The 26783-nt window shown below is 45.7% G+C and overlaps 2 protein-coding genes across 2 annotated transcripts; both read left to right on the forward strand.

The window, feature by feature from the left end:
- The first annotated feature begins 635 nt into the window (after window positions 1-635).
- LOC121586964 (protein Shroom2) lies at window positions 636-24485 on the forward strand. Its single transcript, XM_045216954.1, has 10 exons — window positions 636-1108; window positions 2682-2830; window positions 14663-14803; window positions 15217-17866; window positions 18141-18197; window positions 18573-19342; window positions 20100-20690; window positions 21552-21732; window positions 22163-22435; window positions 22753-24485. The coding sequence occupies exons 1-10, from the start codon at window positions 899-901 to the stop codon at window positions 23023-23025; spliced, it is 5295 nt and encodes a 1764-aa protein (XP_045072889.1). The 5' UTR covers window positions 636-898; the 3' UTR covers window positions 23026-24485.
- Window positions 24486-24544: 59 nt separating this feature from the next.
- LOC121586968 (claudin-34-like) lies at window positions 24545-26783 on the forward strand. Its single transcript, XM_041904073.2, has one exon. The coding sequence runs from the start codon at window positions 25783-25785 to the stop codon at window positions 26560-26562; it is 780 nt and encodes a 259-aa protein (XP_041760007.1). The 5' UTR covers window positions 24545-25782; the 3' UTR covers window positions 26563-26783.

Raw genomic sequence — 26783 nt, forward strand, 5'->3', positions numbered from 1 at the left:
AAGGTATGAGGTTAACACAGGTTTAGGAGATCTTATAATAGCAGTTAGTTAACATGAACGTTGTGTATTATGAAACCTTTGTGGGGTTTTTTAAATGTCAAATTCTTCAAAATTCACAAAAAGTGACGTTAATTAATGAAGAGTATCTCATAGAATGAAACGTATAAAATGTCCAAAGCCCGTATTTACTACACTTTATTTTCGGCGTTTATCCAAAAACCCTCCAAAAACGCCATTCATATTCTCCATAGGCTTTGTCCAACGTCGAACCATGGCGGATTATAGTGCCTACAAAAAGACGCCATTGCTATTTCTGTCTATGCAGGTGTCTCATCGCAGGTGCCTGTCCCGTGCAGACCTTCAACACCGGGTTTTCACTGGACTCCGTCTTCTTTTCCAGTTCTCCTGAAGTAGGCTTGCCTAAACTATTTGATTTAGTACATTTTTGCTTTTAAAAATAATAACCATGTATTTTTCATACGTGTCAAAACTTTGGATTGTTGTCTGCTTGAGAAGCCAGCTGGTTGAAAATGATGCGTGAGGCATCAAATTATGCCTGTTGAATAGGCACAATTAGAGAGGAGGGTAGGTCTATGTTTTTTCATCACGGTTGGTTACTATGAGTGACGGGGGAAAAGATGTCTGTAATGGAAAATATGAGGAAAGAAAGAGGACAATTGATATCGAGTCGCCGTTTTACCAGGATAAACTACAACTGTACAAGATGAGCGTTGTTATTTATCTGCTAAACGCATTATCGTGTCAGGAGTATGACAGGTGTTATGTGTTCACATATGACAGCAAATGATAGTGACTAGAAGTTAGTTGATCTTGTGAAATAAAACGGGGGCTAGTCGGGAACTTCTGATTGTCAGAGTTCTCATCCCTCTTCAACACCATGGACGTCGTCGACTACAGAAGTGAGTTAAGGATGTCAGCCAGAGAAGTCAAAGCCTTCCTAGACGCGGACAGATTCACGGCTGTCGGGGACGGGATGCAGGATGATGTTGAATATAGATTTGTGGATGTCCTGCTGTTTGGTGGGGCGCCTTGGGGGTTCACTCTGAGAGGGGGTCTGGAGCACCGAGAACCACTGCTCATAACCAAGGTACATGTCTATCTATCTATCTATCTATCTATCTATCTATCTATCTATCTATCTATCTATCTATCTATCTATCTATCTATCTATCTATCTATCTATCTATCTATCTATCTATCTATCTATCAATGATGATTAGGAAGAAGAAATACATTCAGAGAAGCCTTGTTGACTTCACTTTAGCCACACTAGTTAACAACAAATGTGCAAACAAACAACAATAACAAGTACCAAATATCAATCATGCAAATATATATTTTTTTAAATGTATTTATTTCTCCACTGTTATGGATGGATTTCACATTTCCTGTTTCACCTGATATGAAAATAAGGCTGTGTGGAGATTAAACACTGGAACATCAATATAGTTTCCTGATTGGTTAACTGCTTGTGTTCCATCAACACTCACATGTTTTCTCGCTCCAGAAATAGTTGGGGCTGTCTCCACACCTTTATGCCTTTGGTATGTTGCACATTTTCACCTTTAAACTTCTGCCCTGGCCAATATCTTGAGCACATCTCCACTAGTCACCACTAGTTTTGTTCTATGTGTGTTTGGAGGGGGCTGTGGCTGTCTTCCATACTCATCATAGCAGTACCAGGAACCAGTGAGGAATGCAGAAGTGAAGATAATGTGTGTTTGGCTGTGGATGACCAGGATTGGCTCAGTCAGTGCTGCTCTCCAACAGAATGAGGAAATAGTTTGTTTATCTGTTTCCATTCTCCTCCCCTCTCCTGTACTCCTGTATGTGTAGAGAATAAGTGATGGAATGTGCAACAAGTCTACTCCAACCGTTCTCATGTTGCTTATGGTTAAATGTTTTATCAGAGCTCTCAGGTTGCCACAGTATAATTATTCCAGTGCAGGCTGGACACAATGGACTCAGCACGGATCCATGGTTACTGTCCACCATCTCTTACAGGGATTGGGTTTGCACCGTAACGCCATATTGCTTGTGTTCTCCAGCTGTTCGTCACTTTCAGAAGCTACACAAAATAACAATCCATCCTGTTCATTTTAGATTATATAATTTACAAATACAAAATTGTACATCTCATAGTACTTTGTGACTTGCTCCCTTTGCTTGTCAGTAGTAGACTAGTCCCCCTCTGAACGTTGAGACGGGGCTGGAGAGAGGGGATTTGGAAGGGTGGATATGATGGAACCATTTTTAATGAATTTGACTCAACGCCAGCATGGCAGGGTTGAAGAGAGGGTCCTGTCAACACAGTCTCAGTGGATGGAATGTGACATTCTTCTAAACCGATGAACGATGGAAAGTGAACTGTTATTAAAATATACTTCACTAATGAGACATTAAGTCTAACATGTTATTTTATTCACGTCACTATCAGACAGCATCCCTTGAATGGGCCTCCGTTTTCCCGGCCAACACTATCTGTGTGCAATTGTTTTCTTATACTCTTCACTTCAGAAATGTTACCAGTCCCAAAATCTCCAAATTTGCCCCAGTATGTTATAACAGTTTTATTAATGATGTATAAACTACAGTACGTTTGAACTGTCTATAAACGGCTTATAAACACCTTAATGAAACATTCCTGTTGTGTGATTCAGGTGGAGGAGGGTAGCAAGGCGGCGACGGTCAGCCTGCAGGTGGGAGATGAGATCGTCAACATCAACACAGTTCCCATCAGTGGATCCAGGCAGGAGGCCATCTGTCTGGTTAAGAGCTCCCACAAGACCCTCGCCCTGGTCGTCAGAAGGTAGGCAATGAGCTGCAACTAAATTGCCCTTACACACATGCACAATACATTTCTATTGAATTGAATATGACAGACATTGAATAAGAATACAATATGGGATGTCTCAATGGGCCCTATCATAGACTGATTCTTGGGTACCATCTCTCCCATTGTGCTGAGAAGAAGTGCCCTGTGTTTAAAATGGTATATATCCCACTTACAGATGTGCATTCATATTTTCGTTTTATCTGAAACTGACACACAATATGAAATGCAGCACACCAGAGTTGGGCATATCAGGGAGAAAGTTTTTTGTTCAAGTGACTCAGGCTAACCTTAACCCACACAGACACTGTCTTGGAAACAAGAGGAGGTACATTTATTTGCATTTTAATGAGGGAAATAAGTATTTGACCCCTCTGCAAAACATGACTTAGTACTTGGTGGCAAAACCCTTGTTGGCAATCACAGAGGTCAGACGTTTCTTGTAGTTGGCCACCAGGTTTGCACACATCTCAGGAGGGATTTTGTCCCACTCCTCTTTGCAGATCTTCTCCAAGTCATTAAGGTTTCGAGGCTGACGTTTGGCAACTCGAACCTTCAGCTCCCTCCACAGATTTTCTATGGGATTAAGGTCTGGAGACTGGCTAGGCCACTCCAGGACCTTAATGTGCTTCTTCTTGAGCCACTCCTTTGTTGCCTTGCCGTGTGTTTTGGGTCATTGTCATGCTGGAATACCCATCCACGACCCATTTTCAATGCCCTGGCTGAGGGAAGGAGGTTCTCACCCAAGATTTGACGGTACATGGCCCCATCCATCGTCCCTTTGATGCGGTGAAGTTGTCCTGACCCTTAGCAGAAAAACACCTCAAAGCATAATGTTTCCACCTCCATGTTTGACGGTGGAGATGGTGTTCTTGGGGTCATAGGCAGCATTCCTCCTCCTCCAAACACGGCGAGTTGAGTTGATGCCAAAGAGATCCATATTGGTCTCATCTGACCACAACACTTTCACCCAGTTCTCCTCTGAATCATTCAGATGTTCATTGGCAAACTTCAGACGGCCCTGTATATGTGCGTTCTTGAGCAGGGGGACCTTGCGGGCGCTGCAGGATTTCAGTCCTTCACGGCGTAGTGTGTTACCCATTGTTTTCTTGGTGACTATGGTCCAGCTGCCTTGAGATCATTGACAAGATACTCCCGTGTAGTTCTGGGCTGATTCCTCACCGTTCTCATGATCATTGCAACTCCACGAGGTGAGATCTTGCATGGAGCCCCAGGCCGAGGGAGATTGACAGTTATTTTGTGTTTCTTCCATTTGCGAATAATCGCACCAACTGTTGTCACCTTCTCACCAAGCTGCTTGGCGATGGTCTTGTAGCCCATTCCAGCCTTGTGTAGATCTACAATCTTGTCCCTGACATCCTTGGAGAGCTCTTTGGTCTTGGCCATGGTGGAGAGTTTGGAATCTGATTGATTGATTGCTTCTGTGGACAGGTGTCTTTTATACAGGTAACAAGCTGAGATTAGGAGCACTCCCTTTAAGAGTGTGCTCCTAATCTCAGCTCATTACCTGTATAAAAGACACCTGGGAGCCAGAAATCTTTCTGATTGAGAGGGGGTCAAATACTTATTTCCCTCATTAAAATGCAAATCAATTTATAACATTTTTGAGATGCGTTTTTCTGGATTTTGTTGTTGTTATTCTGTCTCTCACTGTTCAAATAAACCTACCATTAAAATAATAGACTGATCATTTCTTTGTCAGTGGGCAAACGTACAAAATCAGCAGGGGATCAAATACTTTTTTCCCTCACTGTATGTAAACTTCCGACTTCAACTGTATTTGTGGAGACAATGTTTATGGCCTCAGGGACTGTGTATTGGTGCAACTCTAACCACTGACATGCATAGGCAGGACTGTCATTATACTATACACGTGTCATTCATAGAACATTGCTTGGTCATAAAGTACAGGATACCTTAGTTTGAACTGGAGGAGTGGAATGCTAACTGATCATTACTAAACCACAAAGGGCAGGGCCACAGGTTGTTATGGTTACACTAGGACTAAGTATGAACTTCACTTTTTTACACTCTTTCATCCGTGATATCTGCTATGCGTAGTAAAGCAGTGTGAAGTATTTTTTTTACAGATCTCTATGAGATCTACCCAACAGGGAAGGGATGCAGGACATGGCATATATTATGTGAGCAAACTAACCCCTTCACACAACAGTGAGAGAAAGCCAGTGTAGAGAACATTGAAGACCGCCCTATAGGGGAAGGAATGCTCTGAACTTTGTGGCTTGTTCATAAAACACATTCTCACACATTCTCTGGTAGGTGTGAAAGTGTCAATGCCAGCAAATATCTCCTTCGTTCATTTACGACCAGACTGCTCCATAGCGAATGGGAGGCTCTGAACATGGGGTGGGATGTGATGTGCGTAATCTCATTATGGTCCCGTGTGGCTCAATTGGTAGAGCATGGCACTTGCAACGCCAGGGTTGTGGGTTCGATTCCCATGGGGGATCAGTACAAACAGAATATGAAAATGTATGCACTCACTACTGTATGTCGCTCTGGATAAGAGCGTCTGCTAAATGACTAAAATGTCAATGAAAAAGATATTGTCTGAGCTCCAAACGCTGTTAAACAACCACCGATGGGTGACATGGGAAGAAAATGTGTGAAGAAGGAAAAGATGATACACGGTTTGAAGCTGTGGGAGGATGGGTGGAGGTGTCTAGGCCTATGAGAGTGCCACGATACCAGGATTTTGACTTCGATACCAGGTTTAGTATCACAATACTCAATACTAGGGGTGTGCCGACCTGGCCATACTCATATTCGTGATCGTATCCGTAATTTGACAGTTAATAGTCCGATCGGATCAGATGATACTCGTGATCGGCAAAAACTGAAGTGTTTTAATATGCCTAAGTAGATGTCAAAATACCTATCTCCCTGCACGTTTATAGACCAAACAAGTGTGTGTCTGTGTCCTTAACTTCTAACGGGCCGGGCAGAAAAGTTTGCTGTCACTCAGTCAGAGAATGCGCATCGGCGATTCATCTTTTTGTTCCCTACCCTCGTCCCGCTTGTTAGATATTATGCACATTGATAGCTTGCTAGCTAGCCAACGTCCTCGCCATTTGATTTATCACAGTAGCAGGCAAACAGGAGGCAGCAGCAATCTAAATGATCAGACTGAAACATGCGAGAAGTGTTCAGTGAAATTATGAAGTGAAGCGAGTGGATGGAGAAATACAGATTCACTCTATCCAAGCAGAGCAGCAGGATCAACGTACAGCCCTCCCTTCTCTTTACAGACAGGCAAACTAGCTAGTTGAGTTATTTAGTCCACGTAGCACCTTGCGCTTGATTGAAAGATGCGTGCTGCCACCCAAATGTGATTTTATTAGATTACGGATCATTACGAAAAATACTTTGAGGCAAATCGTATCAGGAAAATGTCCCATATCCGTTACGATGCTAATTTTGTCCGACTACTCGGCACAACCCTACTCGATACTATCACAATACTCGATACCAAAACAATTCCAAAACAATACCATAAAAAAAAAAGAAGGCAAAAGTCACGGAATGGCACTTGATACAGACAGATAAACAAAACAATAATATAATACATTTGACTTTGTTTGACTACATAACAACATAATGGTAATCATTTATTTGAATGGTAAATCTCTATTGATAAACTGGGTAAATCAAGATTGAGCTTGTTATGGCTGATTTCATTGGGCTGCAGATGACAATCTGTTTCCCTTCCATTTATTGTACTGATCAACAACATTTGCATAGAAGTAGCATATTTTATAAAAGTGCTCTTTAAAAGTCTCTTTAACCAGTAATGACGTCATTCATTAGGCAAGAGGGGGGCGGCCGTCAGAGCCCTATTCTCACACATACACACAGTCGTTGAGAGACGTTGATTTAAGTGAATTAATTAAGTTTTGGTGGCAATTTGCTTTGAAATCAGCATATTTTGCATTATGGTTTGCATATTATCACAAAGTACCAGAGGGTAGTGAATGGATGTTAGCTTCAGCTGTAAGCTAGAAAGGGAAGTTAGCCTACAAAGCTGGAAGCTACTGGTATCTTCTTGTATTGTAAAGCGTTCTAGCCTATATGGACGTTTTGTGAACAGTAATTGACAGTTTAAACATTTCTAGCTACATGCCATGACACATTATTCAAGTGTGTTAACTTCTGTGCAACATGAGTGGGGAGCTAACATGAGCTAACCGCCCAGACTCCCAGTGCAGGCTGTGGAGCAGACACGGTGTGCTCGCGCTATGAAGGAGTCCGCACGCTTCACAGCCGAAACCGTTCGGTGGAGTTCGGGCATATATTATGACGACATTTTGTGATGTTTTGGATTTAGGTAAGTTTTTTTTTTTAGGCTGTTCGGGCACAAAACATTTTTTCTGGAGGCAAGCCGAAGTTCGGAGCCGAAGTATACGCCCCTTCATCGACGATTGGTCAACAGGAGGGATTCTTCAATAAAGTCTTTGTTGTCATTCAATGAGAGACTACTCGTTTTCATGCACATTCTTCACTGAAAAATACTGCACCAAACATCTTAGTTAGATGTAAAATCTTTGGGAAAAAACATCAATAATTAATGACAGATTTCTTGAGTTAGATTAATTCAGACTATTTTGAGGAAGTGTATTACTGGCTATGGCTTCTCAAAATGGACAAACAGTACTATTGCCGCTTTCTTTCTCATTTCTTCAAGTGAAGGTCTTTTAATGGACTAGCCGCCAGCCAAACTGAAGCATGCTGACTCCTTAAGGGGGACATCAGCTGTGCTGATAGACAGACTTGATCCGTGAGACACATTTGACAGAAGTACTGAAAGTAACAAATTCTAGTACCGAACCGTTTTTCATGTTCTAGTATCGAAAAGGTACAGAAGTTTCGGTATACCGTGCAGCACTAATATATAGTGCCTTGGGGAGTGTATATTTACAATAGAAAAGCCCCAGTGTTGTGGTTTTCTCATGCTCCTCTGGCTGGCTGTCTGGGTCTGTGTCCCAAATGGCAACCTATTCTATAGTGCAATACTTTTCACGAGGGCCTATAGGGCTCTGGTCAAAAGTAGTGCACTGTATAGGGAATAGGGTGCCATTTGGGATGCAAACTAGGTTGTACAAAGCAGAAATACTGCCCATGTCATGGCTTAGGCAGGGGGGCAGCAAGTCCTATACAGACTGACTGGGCCTCCCTTCTCATTGGCTGAGGAAGACAATGGACCCATTGTCCAGACCTCTCTATCTCTCTCTCTGTCTGTGTGTCACGGCTGTTATTTCAGGTTAGATAATGACTCTTAAACGGCACAGAGGAGTATCTGGGGTGTAGGGGACAAGGATAGGGGCAGAGAGAGAGATGCCAAGTTTCGAAACATTGGCGGACCTTTAGCCCACTTCACCTTGGCTCTCTGTCATCATCAGACATCACTCTGTCCAGAGACACCCATCGGTTCTGTTTCCCTTATGCTTCTTAAACATTTAAATCACATTGACAGACCCTTGATCATTCTGACTTTCAGCTCCGACTGCCCCACTACAGGTCAAACCCTTACTCATTATGACTCATTCATTACTCAGGAATGTTACCCTTTCAATGCCAAATGACAATGTTTTCTGAGATGACTTGGCCATTGAAAGTACACATTAATTTACGCACATCAATTATGTTACTTGCGCACATTTCAAGCGCTATAGCGGCATGTGAGGCTTATCAGTCGGCCACAAACACGTGATATACACTAGCTAGCCCATGACACCATTAGAGACGGGACCGCGGAAACAAAAGGGGAACCATTTTCCATGTGAGTGCACCCTGTCAATCACACAAAGAGGGCCAGTTAGGGACATTGTTTGGGGAGCCAGGGCCAACCAGCGGTCTGTCCGAGGGGCTTTGTCTGGATTCCAAGGGCCTGGCTGACTGGTCTAGCTGCCTGGCTGTGGCTGTGTCGTTGGGTCTTTCTACGTCAGGGACAGCTGGTGGTGGTAGGGGACCGTCACCACTCAACAGGCAGGACCCCTGTGTGTGAAAAGACCACTGTGTGTTTGTGTGTGTGTGTGTGTGTGTGTGTGAATAGACCATAGCCAAACTGCCAACCTGCTGCGTTTTGGCACCACCAGTAACTAGCTAATGACAATATGCTGGTCTAGAAGGCATGCAGAGTATTCGTAGGTGAATTCTTTGTGGACCCCCTGTGGATTTGAGACATTAATGGGGGCCAATGATGGATCAACCCTGATTGATTTAGGCGTCCAGTATTGAATTTCCTCAATCAGATATTCACACCTCTGTATTGTATTCTGCTGTTAATGTGATTTCATCTCTCCGGACTCTGGTCTTCTACACTCCCTGCTGCTAACCAGAACAAACAACTCCAGAAAGGATGGGATCAGTAGAAGAGGCACAACAACATGCCATCTAGTGGACAAAGTTGCTTTTTTATATGTAATATAAGCCTAGTGAATTCACGTAATTCCCAATGCTCTTTGAAAATCGGAATGTTTTTTATATGTAGTCGAATTTCCCTCTCTTGTGGTTTTTGTGTTCTAATAAACATGTTTTTTCTTCTGTTCAAGTGTGTTGTAGTACAGTAGGCCACACTTGAGGCATATACTTGCATAAAACAAACTGATAAAACATAATAAAAAAATTTAACCTGAATCCCAATTAAATATGTTCTAGTAGTTTAGTGTAAACGCATGCCTCATAACATCATACAAGGTCCCTGCTGACTGGCTCCTGCGTCTTAATGCCTGAATCCTATTACAACCTGTAAAGCCACAGGCATGGACTCACTCAGCTTAGAGAGAGGGCAAAGTAGTAAACTGTAAAAGAAAAAAGGTGGGAATTGACTGATTGTAACAGGTAAAATCTTATGCAAATCCTGTACGAACCAGTGTAAAATAATATGCTTTATTTCTGGTGTAGACTCCATAGTTTTTGGAGTATCTGGATAATACAATAAAATACTATCTGACTCTTTTAATGTGTTGTAGATTTAGCCTCCCCCTCTTGGTGTGGAAAGTGGAATGTTCCATGTTGCCTAGGTGAGTTGACATTGCTCGTTGGGATAGGCTGTCCCACTAGAGCTCATTGTTTTCATCAGCTCTGCTTTGGGAAGGCAGTGTAGTCAAATGAGGACAGCCAGGCTCTGGGGGTGGTTGCTATTGTATCTCCCTTGATATGCCTGGCTTGAGAGGGTAGGAACAGGACTTCACTGAAGACATCATTTCAGGTATGCTTTTCTCTGTTATTCACTGTAATGGTAAGAGTAATAGTTATCTAGAAGTGAGACTCACAGGACAGTGAGGACACTGAAACTATCTGCTGTAAAGCTTATCTTTTAGGAGTCTTAGCGTTTCAAAAATAGTATTTTGGTGGTGTATTTTGCTGCACAATGACAATTGTCTATATTGCTTTATTGTTAGCTATGTCACACTGTAGTTTTTTCTTCTTCCATTATCAGATTTGAAAACGGGGTTGCTGACAGCCAAAATAAAACAAGCACGTCTTTTCAACTTTTCCTCAACTTTTAATTTAATTGGGCTGTGTGGTTAAATGATCCTTTAGGAGGTCTCGTATAGTCAACCTAAACATGTGAGGAGTGAGAGGAAGATCCTATAGTGTTTACTCTGTCAGGCAGGGAGTCTCCCATCCTTCAAGCAAAGCCCTGGATTAACACTGAGCCATTAACATGTCAGTGAGGGCCTCCTCTCCCCTCCCCTCCCCTCCCACACAAAGACAAACTTCTTCTCTAGAGTAAGCATTTACTCTGAGACCGACACTTTACAGTTTTGGGGTGACTTTATCAGATCTGTGTTCGTACATATTAGGCCATCAGTTTGTTGTTCCAGATGTCTTTGTAGAATGAAGGTAAAGAGGACTGGTCATCGTCCCTATTCCACAAACTATACACACTATTTTACAGGCTGGTATCTGAACCCTGTAGGAACAGAACGGCATGTAGCGTTGGTGTGGAGCCTGATGCTGAGGTATCCTCTCTGTAACCAGCCGATAAGCCCAGCTTTGATTACGCTGGCACTTTTTCTATTGTGTTGCTTGTTTCATTCAGCCTCCATTTAAAGGCCAGACACCAGGCAGCGGGGCTCAGTGGTCCTAGCCATAGCAGGGCACACTGCCTGATTCTGTTTTGGGTTGGTTCTCCTGTCCAGCAAGGTGGTGATTCAGCAGTTCTACGTCCTTATTAGAGTCACTGGTTTTTCACTGGTTAAATGAACCAGTTGGAAATAGCTCTTCTCTTTAGAAATGTTTACTCTTATTTTAAACTGGGATTGATTGTGTCTAGGGACCTGCAGTGTTTGGTTTACATACCTCAACCGCCAACCCCTCGCCATTCTGGAACGTAATGGTGGAGTATCTGTCAATGAAGTTTTTTCTTTGACTGCAGAACTAAACAATATCTACTGAGCCTTTTCTTTTCCCTCTGTATCAAGTTGCTGTGTTTTCCACCATGACTGGTATCATTCAGATAGAGAGGTCAAGTCTTTAGTTATCTTGGCCTTGTCATTCTGCAATCAAGGTCATTGTGGCGTTCACTAACGAGAGAGAGAGAGTACTATCAGTTGTTTTAATGTATTCTTCTCTCCATTGTCAGCTGACCTATGATTCCGTTCATTAAGTAGAGAGCTCTGTCTCGTCACTGCGATACAGCATAGATTCCAAGGGCAACTGTGTGGTGCACAGTTGTTGGTTGCCAATGACCTGTTTTGTAATGCTGTCTTCAAATCAGCTTTACAGATTCCTCTGGAATTGGAACTGTTTAAAACGAATGTCCAAGCTAACTGCAATTAGGTGAAACCCTGTTGATTGTCTCATGCCAGGACTAATATAGACTAATATAGACAGTGTGTGTGTGTGCTGACTGATGAGGCAAGCAATCTTACTTTTTCAACTCCATGCGAGTGGTTAATGGGCCGTGAGCCAATGAGAAAGCCCCATAGACTGATCTACAGCAAGGACACTGGGCATGACTAACCCTGGCCCCTCCCCTCCCGAGGTAAATCCCCTTACTCCCCTAGGAAATCTCCTATTGACTACAACACTGGGAGGAGGACACACTTGTTGGAGCCACACTAAGGTGGAGTGTCAGTCAGTGTGTGTTCGTGTGGGTGAAGTGTGAGGTAGAAGAGCGCTGTGGTTGGACTGATGCAGCAGAAGTTATGGATGTGGAGGATTCCTTTGCACAGATAGCTGCTTTGCCAAAGAAGCTTTAATGGCTGCACGGGGTCTGTAGAAGTGCCTTGTCCATCATTGAAGTGTCTTAAAGGAATGCACTGAGTAGAAAAGCTCTGAGGAGAGGAGCAGTCATTTTCAGCCTGCTTTATCAGTGCTCTCTGAGACGCTGTTATTTGCTAAAAGAGAGTGCATCTGAAATGCCACAGCAAGATTTATAATTATTTGGTAAGTTTTCTTTGATTTCTACTTATTAAGCTCATTGGACTTCCCTGTCTCTCATCCGTCTCCCTATCTAATGCTGGGTCAACTCCACGCCGAGCGACTTATAATTTGGTTTCAATAAATCTCTTCTTTCAGTTTGAAATGCTAATTCACTCCATGTGTATTTACAAAGCTTCCCTCTTGATTTATTCTGGATTTATCTAAGCCTAAAGTTTAGGTTACACTTTTCACACTTGCTGCCTGCATAGCCTAGATATTCACACCCAATTGGGTCAGTTTCGCTACTGTTTGTTTTCGAATGTCGTTTTCACTGAAACCGGAGGAGGATTTTCTGAAACTAGCCCCAACGTCTCCTCCTCCTCCTCCTCCCTTCTGGGTAGCTGTGGCAGTTCAGCTGTAGCCTTGACAATAAGGACTCCTGACTAGAATGTCAATTTGCATTTCTATTGTGAGCTCTGTTAGGGTTCTGTTAGGGCAGCATATCGCTCTCAGGACCACTGACTGACTGGAGGAGGAAGGGTGTGTGTGTGTGCGTGCGTGTGTGCGTGACACGCTCTCTTTCTTTATGCTGCTTCTTATTGAGGAGGAGAGCTTCTCAGGTTGCCCTCTACCTCCCTCCCATAAATTAGCTTGACTCCATGAGCCAAGTGCCAGGACTTTTGGAAGATTGCCATCATTGATGTCCCACTTCAGACTGAGCTCCTTTGGGGTTGGCTGCCAAGCAAAATACATCTTCACATTCCTTTGGCCCCATGATGGAATGTAGGAGTCTTGTATCGTAGATCAGAGAGGTTAAGGATTTGAGTGGGTGGCTCTTAGCCTTACGCTTATACAGTATCTGTAGTCTACAATATGTCGCTCTTGTCTTGTCTAGTCCGTTCTGGTCGTGCCAACCGGGTGTGGGTCACAGGGTGAAGAATAGGGACTGAAAATGACATGTTGGACCATACCTGGGTTCAAATACTATTTGATATCATTTCACATTCTTTATCTGGGCTTGACTGAGCTTTCCTGGCGCAATGGAACCAATAGAATAGTTGTAAAAGTGCAAATCCCACCCATCTGGCACTCCAGACAGGCTAAAGCAAACACTAAATGTATTTGAAATAGTATTTGAACCCAGGTTTGTGTTGAACAGACGCCAGCTTGGACATAGTGTGAAACCACTGATCTCATCTTTCTAATTGATTCAAAGGCTAAGCCTCCGCCTACACCATGCTGTTTACACTCAAGGGATCTCTCAGTCTGTCGCCATACAGCCATATGGCAGTGGGATGACCACCAGACAGACCATGTTAAAGGTCATTTCTATTCTGTCTAGTGTTGTTCTTCTAAATAACAAACAGATATTTCTCATAGATTACTACTGCAATGGTGGTTTCCTCTTGCGTTTTGAGGACTGATTCATCAAACGTCTTAGAGTTGACCTAATGAACTACTAATTATTAAGGTCTGTCACTCATGTAACATACCATTCAATGTACAATGAATATCAAGCATACATCTCTTATTGGCCAGAAAGGAGTGCACAGTTCTCATTGGTCAGTCACTGACAGTATACTGAGGATAGGACCTTCAGTCCTTTGTATCTCAGTTGGTAGAGCATGGCTCTTGCAACGCCAGTGTTGTGGGTTCGATTCCCACAGGGGACCATTATGAAAAGAAAGTATGAAAATGTATGTGCTCACTATTGTAAGTCGCTCTGGATAAGAGCGTCTGCTAAATGACTAAAATGATAGTGACCAGGGATTTGTTTTTGGATTTTGACAATATGTTATGTGTTCCTCCTCTGCTGCCTGCCCAGGAAAATGAAAATGGTGGATATTGTCTCACAGACCACCATGCCATCAGAATCAGAAACTGACATACATGTGGCCAGGAACTTTCTCACCAAGATATTACGAAGTTCCATGAGGTATTGTGGAATAGCAACCTCCTCCAGTACACTAGCTATCCCAAACCGATCCTTCAATGATCCCTTGTGACTTTCAATGTTTGAACCCAATCCCACTCTTTTGTTGATGTCACCCATTGCATCCCAGTTTCCAACATGTATGGTACTGTAGCTGTCTGTGGTCCTTGTGTATGTGTCAGATTTGTTTGGTGAAGGCTTCACATTGTATCCCATCTGTCTAGGTCTTCTATCTTCTACACAATTAATGTAAAAAAAGAACATTTCCACATCAGATTGGTTTTTGTAGTAGTTTCTTGTTTTTACTGAATTACATATTTTTGTTACCTCTCTCCAACATGCATATCAGGAAGAACCGCTTCAAGGGGTGAGACTGAAATGAGAAAGCATTGTTTGTCTGTTACCTTCTATTTTTTAATAAGATGCATTTCAATAACATGCTTTCCTTAACCTTCTCCCTGTAGGAGGAATGAACCAGTCTCCCGGCCCCATTCATGGCACTCCTCCAAGTTCACAGAAGACCACCCCGAACCCACAGAGAGTCACATAGAGCCTCCACCTGCACCTCTACCTCCACCTGTGTGGCAGGTCAAACATGAAGTCAGGTGAGCTGCTGGAAGAATCTATGACCTCCTTCGCCTGGAGATGAGAACAACACCATAAAAATAATGGTTGCCCCTACCTCTGAGATGGAGTTACCATAAACTCTCTGAATGTAGCTCAGACCTGTCAATGTTACACAGACACTGCCCTTTAGGGTCTTCACATTTCCTAAAGAAAGGTCCGAGCTACATTCAGAGAGTTTATGGTAACTCCATCTCAGAGGTAGGGGCAACCATTTATTTTTATGGTGTTGTTCTCATCTCCAGTCATTGAATACACATATCAAAGTAGGTCAGTTATCAAAGAACAAGAAAACGCTGAATAAAAGCATAATAAATGATAATAAAACCTAATAAAAATCTAATTAGCTACTGCTAACCAGATTATTAACACATTTTCTTGTATTTATTTCTAGTGCATCCGCAAAAGACCTTTCCAGCAGTGGGGACCACAACTCTAATCTACGCCAGTTATCCAGCCAGTTCAGCTCGGTGGGGAATATGGAGAGAGTAGAGCGCCCCTCACACCCCTACCCACCAGGATGCCTCTCCCCCAGCAGGTACCACCGCAGCGCTGAGCCTCTCTCTGGCGGTGGAGGGTCTGGTGGGAAGAGAGAATCAGCCTTCAGCTGTCTCTCCTCTACCAGCCCTCCCCCGGAGCCTGCTCCGGACCTAGACAACACTAACACTGCTGGGACAGAGGGCAGCAGGTTCTATAAGGGGGTCCAGACTCAGAGCAGTGAGGGGGGAAGGCAGGGGGAGCAGCGCCACAGCCGGTACCTCCAGCTGCCCCAGGGGGACGGAGGCTCAGAGAGCCCCAGGACAGTCCCAGAGGAGCAGCCTGGCTCCCGCTACTCCAGCTCAGGCTCTGGCAGATCGCACATAGGCCCTGTGTGGCACGTCCCAGAGAGGAGGAAGGTAGCAGCACCCCCCTCTCCTCCTCCTCCTCCCCTGCGCAGTGACAGCTTTGCTGCCACCAAGGTGTACCCTGCCTACACAGAGGGGCCTGGAGCTCCACCACACGGGCAGATGAAGGCCCAGGAACGAGGGGTGGACAGGTTGGCTGAGGCCCCAGAGAACAGCAGCTACAGAGGCCGGGGGCACCATATCTCTCATTACTCTCACAATGAGAACGGGCCAGACCACAGGTGCAGTTACAACCCTCCACCCCACAAGAAAGACTTCCTCCACCCAAACATAGCAGCAGGAGCACCTGACTACAACCACAACCAGCTCAGCCACCCAAACAAACTGTTCTCGCTGTCTAGCCAGGACGTGAGACAGAGTCAGTCTCCCTTCGCTTGCCTGCCCAACCACCAGCGGCAGTACAGCGACGAAAGCACTTTCTACCTGCAGACCAGATCCACCCCACATCCACCGAAGCCGCAGAGCGTCGGTAGCTACTACCACAGCCTCCAGGAGCTCCCTACCAACCTCTGTAACAGCAGGAGCCACGTAAGGTCCTCCACCGCGTCCCTGTCCACCTCGACCATCGACCAGAACTATGACGGCGGAGGACACATCAGGTACTACTGCATCACAACCAAGCAGCCAGCCCAGCCAGAGACTCGTGTTAGACAGAGCAAAGCAGAGGTCTGGAGGGCTGACATGGAGCTTGCTAAGGGGTCCAACGACAGTGGCTCCACAAGTTCCTCCCACAAGACCAACAAGGTCAAGTATCCTCCTCATCCTCAGCAGCCTTACGCCGACAGCAACAGCAAGGAGCGGAACGGAAATTTCAAACCGGACAACGTTCTGCTTTATGAGCACACAGCCTCCTGTTCCTTATCTGGTAAACCTACCACTGAGGAGAAGGAGAGGGAGAGGAGGAGTGAGGGGCAGAGACCTTCTACAGAGGCTCAGCTTAGAAGCTCTTACTCTCCCAGTCCGCACAAGGACCACAAGGCAGCACCACTGAGAGAAGACCCTTGGGTCACTCAGGAGAACCATAAGATCTCTTCTCAAAAGACACCCATGCTCCACAGTCTGTCTCAGGAGAGTAGAAGCCTAGTTCAGGAGAGTAGGAGCCCCATGCTTCATTCTCTATCCCAGGAAAGTAAGAGCCTGGTGGAGAAGAATCACCCTGCTATGGCACCACCACCACCATCCAACGGCGGGGGGGACAACAACCACCCCATACAGGAGGCTTTAACGGACAACACGGCAACGGGCAAACTGGCGAGACGCAGCGACCGATACGCCACCACCCTCCGCAACGAGATCCAGCTAAAGAGGGCCCAGCTGCAGAAAAGCCGGAGCGCGGCCACCCTGACCTGCCCCAGCGAGACGGAGGAGCCAGAGGAGGAGGAGACAGACCCGGGTGGGTGGAAGTCCACCTCCACCTCCTCCTCCGACGGCTCCTTTTCCTCCTCCTACAAGGACCACCTCAAGGAGGCGCAGGCTAGGGTCCTCCAGGCCACGTCCTTCAGGAGGAGAGACCTAGAACCTCCCGGTTCAGGGTCGGAGGCTCAGTTAACCAAACCCAACTCACACATAGTCTCCCGCATCGGCGGCCGCAAGCGTTTCCCTCTGAACAAGAGGGTCCACTCGTTCTCCGAGCCAGACAAGATCAACAAGCTGGGAGTGGAGGGTGAGGTAGAACTTCCCGTTGGAACAGCACGGTCATTTGTAGACCGGCGGAAGTTCTTTGAAATGGCTGCTAAACCTGCCTTCTGCAGACCCATCTCAACCATCCACAAGTCAGGCCAGCAGAGCTCCAGCACCACCTCCAGCACTGGGGAGCACGGAGAGAGCAAGGCCAGAGGGAGAGCCCACTCAGGGGACACTGAGGAGGGCTGGAGGCCGGGCCTGGACAGTGAGAACTCCAGTGACCAGCACCCAGACCCCCTCAGCCCCGCAGGCAGACAGGCCCTACTGGAGCAGCAGAGGCTGGGGACCTTCGCTGAATACCAGGTCACCTGGAACATGCAGAGGAAGGCTTCAGACACAAAGACCCAGGGGAGGTACCACTCTGCCGAGAACATCCTGGACCAGGGAACAGAGGAGACGCCTGTCTGTGTCCATGAGAGGTCCAGATCATCTCCCTCACAAGACTTCTACACACAGGTGAGCGTTTCCATTGAATGTCTCTTAGTGGAGTGGTAGTAAAGTGAGCTGCATGACTTCCTTAGCATTAGCACAGACATGCAGACATGAGTGTGTTTATAGATATAACAGTCCACTTTAGAATGTCTAAACATTAAACCAGCGGACCAGAGTGCTGTTTTAGTAGAAGGTTATATTGGGCCAGCTATATTATGGCATGGCGAGACCAATATTTCATAAATGAGACCTTGCAGAGGACCAATTGTAATTCGGTGTATTCCTCATTTTATTTCAGAAGATCCCTGTGCCATGGAGAGACTCTGTTGACTGGTGCAGTAACGTACATCCACATGTACATGAGTGTGCACTATAGTATAATAACAATAGCAGTTTGAGTTAGGGTAGGTGGGTAGCATGCCAGTTCAGCCCAGGGGTAGTTATCAGGTGATCAGGGTTTGGGAGGGACCTGCCCCGCCCAGGTAAAGCTAAAAGTGTAAACCAATCCTGTTTCAGGCTATCACAGTCAACTCCGGTCTCAGGTTGTAAACCCACTCGTTGCTCCCTGGGTGTTATTACAGAGATTAGTTAATATTTTTTGTCTGTTTATAAAGATAATATACAGTAAGGGCTGAATACGTGATAATAAAATGAATAAATCAATTCAGAAAGGACTCTGCTCCTCATTTCAGTTGAAATGTGCTTAGTCTGAGTATGTTGTTGTCTTTGATTTGCCTCTCCTGTTCTGTTTGACAGAGGGCAGAGCGAGAGCCGAGACAGAGAGCAGCCCGACCAGTTCCCACAGCCTCCACAACCGTCTATTCCAAGACTGACGGACACAGAACCACAGAGCAGCAGAGACGTGGCCACCCCCACCCCCCTCCCTCTCCCTCACCCCTCTGACCACAGACACAAACGTGACTCTGCGGACCCCGCCCACAACCTCCCCGCTCTCCCCCCGTACCCCTCCAACCACACCCACAGCTCTGTGTTTGAGCAACCGCCACCACCTCCAACGCCTGCTCCCAAGCCCCAGAATACAGGCCTCATCATCATGCCACATTGGCCTCTCCTAGGCCTGGAAACCTCCTCAACCACATCCTCCTCCTACGGACACTCTTCCCAGGAATTCCTGCCTGGTCCTGGCTCCCATCAAGCTGACCCAGTAGAACCATCATCCAGCAGCATCTGCTCTCCCCATGGCACAGAGCTGGATCCTGCCCCAAACCAAGCCTCCTCCTTGGGCTCCACGCAGCTCCCCTCTCCCACCCCGGGGAGAACCGCTGGACTGGACACAGAGGAGGAGGAGGGAGCAGCTGATTCAACACTAGAGCCACCCTCCTCCTCCTCTTCCCACTCTCCTTTTTTCTCCTACCAGCCTCCCAGTCTGACAGTTCCCTCTTCAAATGGGACTAGTTCTCCTTCTCCTCAGTTTGCTCCTCAGAGGCTGACGGACCAGCCCCCGGTCTCTGTGTCCATGCAGGATGAAGCCCAGAGCAGGTAAGCACTAAGCAGCTTAACTGGCATTCTGAGGCCTGTCTCCTCAGCTCCCCTCAAACTACTGTACACTACTGTACAGCCTTACGTAACTAACTGGGGATTGTTGTCCTGTGTTGCTTTACTTACAGTAAGTAAGCCTTGTCCGAGCCAGAACGGCCCCTAATTACAGGAGCCTATCTCCTGATTCAGTAGCGTGAGTCAGCTGGATTTGAAGTCTTATTTCTTTATCGTAGTAGCAGCACATTGATAGAGGAGGCTATGGAAGATGATTTGGAATTACATGGTATGATGTGCCACTGCCACAGACCAGAATGCACTGGTTTAGAGTTTTCTTATGATCCATTTCCCAGTGATTTGATTTCAGCTGTGCAGCATTGGGGCACATACAGTATTCTTGCTACAGTAGCCAGGACATTAAGCCTGGAAACAGAAGGCTGTCATTTTATTTGGTTATATGATTGAATGACTTTATGACCTTTCAGTGCCGTTCCATCCCTTTAATTATCGTTGACTCAACCTGTCCACTGTCAGTCAGTAACATGGACTGTAAGCTTGTATATGGTAGATGTGACTCACTTGTGTTTCACAGAGCAACTCCTGACAGTAAACTGAGCTGGAAATTAGACTAAAGGTTCAACAATTTGTTTATAATATCATTGTGTAATTTTAAGTGACAGCATCTATCACAATTGTCAAGTTTTCTCATAATACATTTTATTACTGTACGTTAACACCAGTTACGGTTGTTTCTCCACAGGCCAGAGAACAGGACGAACGCTGTGATGGAGATGAGCAGTGTAGGGAAGAAGGTCCCTGTGAAAATCGTCCACGCTGAGAGCACCACAGAGAGGCAGAGCCGCCAGTACCTGCTTCACAGTGAGAGAAATGGGGCCCCTGGAGTTTCAGAGGGGCCCGACCTTCCCCCACCCCAACCGACCAACCTGCCCTCCCCTGAGCCGCAGCCCTACTCCCTGTTCCGTGCCTACACCCCCTACACACGCCATCGGCCCCAGAGTCCCCAAAGGGACCCAACCCTCACTGTAGCCCCAGAAGAGGCCCTGTCCCCTGGGCAGTCTCAGACCAACGGCCCCTCCGGTACCTCCACCATGGGTCCCCAGCAGCCTCAGAAGAGTAACTCGGAGGAGGATGTGAAGAGAGAGGAGCTGGCCAGAGACATCATGGACAAGGACAAGTCTCTGGTGGACATCTTGGACCAGAGTAAGATGAAGACCACCATGGATCTGATGGAGGGGATCTTCCCCCAGGGGGAGCAGATCCTGGATGGGGGGCACCAGAGGAGAAAAGTCTCCCCCAAACAGGGATTGCCACCCAGGGGCATGGATGACAGGTGAGCTGACTGGGAATGGGATCTGGCAGTCCAGAAATATAACATTCATGAACAAATTCACTGAGCATTTACTGGTAGTCATAACATAGTCTAGAATCTAGATAATCACACATCGTTCTGTGTATTTTTGTGTAGTTACATTTTTATAAGACAATGACTTCAACTCTCCCACTTCAGAGGTGTTTGTTCAGATGAGTTAAAAAAACACATTATAGTGTTGTGTTAATATTTCTTCCCATTGAGAGGATGAGTAGAGGGAAATGTATACATGACTTAGTCCAATTCTAAACACCTGATCAGCCCATAGACTGTGGCTCAGTCTTTACACAGATGCCCCCTGCTGGCAATATATTAAATCACAGACTACAACTGAACACAATGGAGGAGGGGCATAAACCTTCCATTTTACCTGCGATTTTAACAGACCTCTCTGAGATCTTAGAACTGGCCCATCGATACTGAGTTATCACCTCCTGCATCTCAAATGACACCCTATTGCCTACTTTCTTCTCAATAGTATTACACTACATAGAACTTACAGTACTAATAACCAGAATTATAAACCGGGAAGTTTGGGTCCTGGATGCTGATTGGCTAAAACAGCATTCCAGACGTGTGTATATCAGACAATAATGACGCAAAACTACTTTTATATTTATGTTGGTAACCGGTTTATAATAGCGATAAGGGGTTTGTGGTATATGGCCAATATACCACTGCTAAGGGCTGTATCCAGGCACTTCGCTTCGTGCTGTGCTTAAGAACAGCCCTTAGGCGTGGTACATTGGCCATATACCACACGTCCTTGGGCCTTATTGGTTAAATAACCCTCTGCTTTCTGTCTGTCTCTATCCCATCCAGGAGAGAGGAGGAGGGCCTGTCTGCAGCCACAGGGTCCCTGGTGACCAGCTCCTCCTACTACAGTACGTCTGCCCCCAAGGCTGAGCTGCTCAACAAGATGAAGGACATGCAGGAGGACGAGCTGGAGGAGCTGGAGCAAGACTCAGAGGACGAACTGGACATCAACCTGGCCAGCAAGAAGGTACAGAAACACAGGGTACTGACCCTGTAAAACAGGTTTCTCCAACCCTGTTCCTGGAGAGCTACCCTACAGGACGGTAGCTCTCCAGGAACAAGGTTGGAGAGTCCTCAAGGTTGGTGTATGTGACAATAAAACATATTATTATTATTACTGACTGTTTCATGCCATATCAATCACTGGTCATCAATCCGGCTCCTGGAGAGTCACAGGACTGCAGCTTTTCCCCAAGTTTAGTGTCATCATACCCGATTCAAATGTTCAACTGATCTTCAACACTTTGATTAGCTGAATGTGGTTCACTGCTGAGCCGAGACAAAAAACCTGCCGTTCTGCAGCTCTCCAGGACCAGGATTGAGGAATAGTGCTATCCAGTATGTGAAATGGCTCTCTTGAATGTCATCTCCTTGTCTGTCCCTCTTTCTCCCCACAGCAAGAGCTGATTGACAGCCTGAGTAAGAAGCTTCAGGTGCTGCGTGAGGCCAGGGAGAGCCTTCAGGAGGACGTCCATGATAACAACTCTCTGGGGGACGAGGTGGAGGCCACGGTGCAGAGGGTCTGCAAGCCCAACGAGCTGGACAAGTTCAGGATGTTCGTGGGAGATCTGGACAAGGTGGTCAGTTTGCTGCTGTCCCTGTCCGGCCGACTGGCCAGGGTGGAGAACGCGCTCAACAGTCTGGAGGAAGACACCACACCAGAGGAGAAGGTAGGGTCAGGGTTAGGGTGGAGGTTAGTAGTGGTACAGGTTAAGGGAGGACACCGCTATCTCCCCACGCTACTCGTGAGGCAGGATTAGATGGCTAACACTCATCCTCATTAGCTCAAAGCTATAGTAGTATTACAAACCAGAGTAAAGGGATGTTTGCATTTACCAACTTACAATATTCATGTTCAACACTAATTGATGTGTGTACTGTGAGTTAAACAGGAAGTTGTTCGACTGATTCCATCATAACTGCTTGGCTGCATTTGTTTGTATCCCTCTTACTGATCTGCCCCCTCTGTCGGCCCTCCCTCTCTCAGCGCACCCTGTCAGAGAAGAGGAAGCTGTTGATCAGACAACATGAAGACGCCAAAGAGCTCAAGGAGAACCTTGACCGGCGGGAGCGCCTGGTTTACAGCATCATGGCTGCTCACCTCAGCCACGAGAGCCTGGCAGACTACCAGCACTTTGTCAAGATGAAGTCAGCCCTCATCATCGAGCAGCGCAAGCTGGAGGACAAGATCAAACTGGGAGAGGAGCAGCTGAAATGTCTGCTGGATAGTTTATTGTTGGAGCAGAGGATGCTGTTCTGATGATGTTTAGTGCAATCTGAGATCCTTGGAACGTCCCTACCCTAAACCTTAACCTTAACCCCTACCCTAACCTTAACCCTTACCTAACCTTAACCCATACATTTCAACTTCAATATGGTGACGTCAGAGCTGGGACGTCCCAAGGATCTCGTTTAGACTTTTCCTTCTGACAATGGACACACAGAGGCGATGTGGTGTACTGACACAGACTGGCCACTAGAGAGCCTCAGAGAGGCGCGGGTGGACTTGATATGACAGAGGAGACTGTGTGCTGTTTGTAGTTAACTGACTTGAAGCCTGTTACATTTCAGTTCCACACTACAGACAGGAGCTGTTTTTCTGTGCTGAAGAAACACCCTGTTTCTGGATTTAAAGTAGCTCCTTAGAGGAAATTCATTAAGATCGATGAAACTTTGCTTTGCTAAATGTGTTTGATTCAGGGATGTTGGTGAGGCCTCATGGTGAGGCCTGTGCTCTCAAATGATTCTCAAGATGAGGCGGCGCGTCTCTGTTTTATATAATGCGTGTTTGAAATATGTTGTTTTTAGTAATTTATTGTAGCCTTTTAAATATTTACAGATGACATTGACATTTCAGGTAAACTCACCTATAAACCTACTTTGTAGTTCATTACAATACAAATTGTATATATATTCTTATTGTGAAGTATAGGTTTTATAATTAGATCATTAACTGGGGTTTTCCTCTCTGGGACAGTGCTGGTTTGGTTCAGAAGTCTAAAGTTATTTTCATATTTGCCTAAACAGTACTTGTCTTTCATATCATCTTACACACATCACTAATAGCTACAGCACAGATGGGTATGTTTTCAACCAATCTTGTTCTCAGGCCCCACTTCCCGTACTATAGTATGGTATTCCTTGACAATGTTTATTGGTTACTGGTCTTTTTTATTCCAAAAGTATAAAAAGGTAATTAAACATTTGAAATCAGTTGTGGGCGGCAGGTAGCCTAGCGGTTAGAGAGGCCAGTTTGAATCCCGGGTCCGATGGGAAAAATCTGGCGGGAAGTGAGCTGGCAACCGGAGTGTTGCTGGTATCAAATCCTAGATGTCATTGCATGCCATTGTGCCCTTGAGCAAGGCGCTTAACCCCCACAACAATAGCACCCCGGGCGCCTAGTGTGGCACCCCCCCGCACCCCCTGCAAAACCTGTATATGTATGTCTTTTGGAGGAGTTGGGTTAAAAGCGGAAGTCAAATTTTGCAATCGACCAATAGAGTGATCTTAAAATCAAGATCAAGGACCGAATTAGCACTTTCTAGTCCCAGAATTCCCCTGTTTAGGGACCTATCTCAACCTGACGTTGTGCCTGGGCTTCTGCCACTGTGAACACTAAAGGATTTGAATGTACACTAAGTATGTGTATACTTTGTATAACCGTGCAAACATGCATTGTACTCTCACATCAATTTGAAGACAATAAACAGTATGACTGATGGTCTTGGTATTTGTGAGCTTATTACCCAACAGTGGCCATAACAACAATGACTAAGCTAAGAAATGTCAGGGTTATAAGTGTGTCCTGATGGTTAATTAGCCCTGCCTTCCCTTCCTCTTTCTGGTGAATAGCAATAAAAGAGTCAATCATTCACAGAGATTTTATGTTCACAGAGATGGTATGACTGTGACTTTATGTAGTCCAAGACGAGGAAGTGTCGGCTTTTTCTTGTTTACAGTGGTATATAAATGGCCAATTTTCATACATGAAGATGAATGGCCAGCCCGGCACACTGCCTGCTGATCTGTAGCTCTCACCACCACAACCCTGTCAGAACTAACAGAGGTAATGTGTTGTTCGTCAGATGTCCGTTTGTATTTCGATTTATCACCACATCCTGTGTATTTGATTATCGATCTACCATGCTTTGTCAGGCTTTTACGTCATACAGTTGATTTATAAAGGCAATTTTCAGACAAGGTAAACAAATTGCTAGATTTTCATAGTGATACTTGGGTGCTCAAAGTCGACATGGGGATTAGGTTGTTTAATGACATTTGTCAAGGTTTTCTAAAAGTATAGTATATGCTTTAACCCACTGTAATATATTCAATGAATGTGTTCACATAATATTATGGGTTACAGCATGTGTCTTTGAACTAATTTGTTAATTTTAACAACAACCTCAGTAATTACATGTAAAAAAATATATATATATTATCCCACATTCGTCATACTCGTATAAAAGTTGATTCTGTGTGCTACATTATGGCAGGCAATAAACCTGCGTCATACTACAGCTTTTGAGGTAGTTCAAATGGGGACATAGAATCTATTGAAAACATCTAATTGATGTGTCCCTATCCACGGCATTTAATCCCCATTGTAATTCCCATGTTTGTAGACTGTGTCATGGCACCAGTTGCCTCAGCCATTCAGTCGTTGTTATCACAGTTTGTCTTTCCTCCTCAAGTATGGATTGTATTGTGTTGAGGCTCTTCACATTCACAGGTGTGTTAGCTGCCTGCTGTCACCACATTCATGTTTTTTTCCTCTCAGAGGGAAGCAGGTGCTTTGTTTTCCAGGTATCCTAGAGACCGCAGGACCGGATCTGTGAAAAACGACGACGTATCCAAGCCTCTTCCTTAATATGAGGTGTGAGTCTGGAGCCTGAGGGTGAAAAACAGGATCATTAAGAGATGAGGGGGCTTCAGTTCGTCTGTAGGCAGACTAAGAGGACTGTCGGTGGATTATCTTGGCTATCTGTTTAAGGTGAGGCTCTCTCAGTGTTATGATATGACATACCTGGTTCACACGGCTCACCCTCAGTTCGTCAGCCTGTGGTTGAGCGCCGTGGGTTGGGTCCTTACCGCGGTGACCCTTGGACTCATCCAGTGGAGGGTCTGGCACGTGGCCGACTTAACCTTCATCACCTCAGGAGTGGCCTGGGTCGGGATCTGGAGGGTGTGTTTCAATAGCCATACACTCGTGACCTCTAAGTTCAGGGTCATGTATTGTCAGAGTATGGCGCTGTCGGACGGCTTCACGCCCCCGGAGGTCGCCACGGCCCAGGTGCTCGTTCTACTAGCGCTGATCTTGGGGTGCTGTGGGAACGCCGCCGCCGTCTACGCACTCAGGAACGTCTATTTCGGACTGGAGAAGCAGACACCTATCCGCTGTGCGTTCACAATGGCTGGTACTCTGTGCTTGTTGTCAGCCGTGTGTTCTCTCATACCTCTCCTGTGGAACTTGAACTCAGTGGTGACCAACCAAACGATTGCGTTCCCTCCGAACTTCCACATGCCCCCTGCACCTGTGACCCAGTACGCGGGGGCAGGTATCGGGGTCGGGATCATAGGGTCGTTCATGGTGATCATCAGTGGAGTCATCTTCATCTCCTACAGGTTCCCTGTCAAGATGGGACCCAGAGTGGAGCCTTCTTGTCCAGAGGCAAGACACTTTGATGGGTCAAGTGTTGGGACATTGTCCCCTGGGTCTGTGGGACACAGTAGGGTTAGTCTGAGTAAATCTCAGGCCAGGGACAATCCCGCCTTCCACTCTGATGAGCACTTGTGATTTTTGTTTGTTTCTGAAAACAGACATCTGAGTTGACCATATTAAATGTTGTAGTTGAAGCAGAATAGCCGTTTGATGAAACTATATGGTTAGTATGAGAACCCTGTATAACGACTTAAAGGAGCAATCTGCAATTGTTACATACAATTTTTGAATTTTAAATTAATTATATTCACTGAGTATATCAAACATTAGGAACACCTTCCTAATATTGAGTTGCA

The sequence above is a fragment of the Coregonus clupeaformis genome, chromosome 6 (genome assembly GCF_020615455.1).
Source record: "Coregonus clupeaformis isolate EN_2021a chromosome 6, ASM2061545v1, whole genome shotgun sequence".
Lineage (NCBI taxonomy): Eukaryota > Metazoa > Chordata > Actinopteri > Salmoniformes > Salmonidae > Coregonus > Coregonus clupeaformis.

Bases quoted from the DNA above. Each gene is read 5' to 3' on its own strand.
- LOC121586968 (XM_041904073.2), top strand. From the start codon at position 25,783: ATGACATACCTGGTTCACACGGCTCACCCTCAGTTCGTCAGCCTGTGG.
- LOC121586964 (XM_045216954.1), top strand. From the start codon at position 899: ATGGACGTCGTCGACTACAGAAGTGAGTTAAGGATGTCAGCCAGAGAA. The intron at 2,831-14,662 runs GTAGGCAATGAG...TTCTCCCTGTAG, and splicing joins CTCGCCCTGGTCGTCAGAAG to GAGGAATGAACCAGTCTCCC. The intron at 14,804-15,216 runs GTGAGCTGCTGG...ATTTATTTCTAG, and splicing joins CAGGTCAAACATGAAGTCAG to TGCATCCGCAAAAGACCTTT.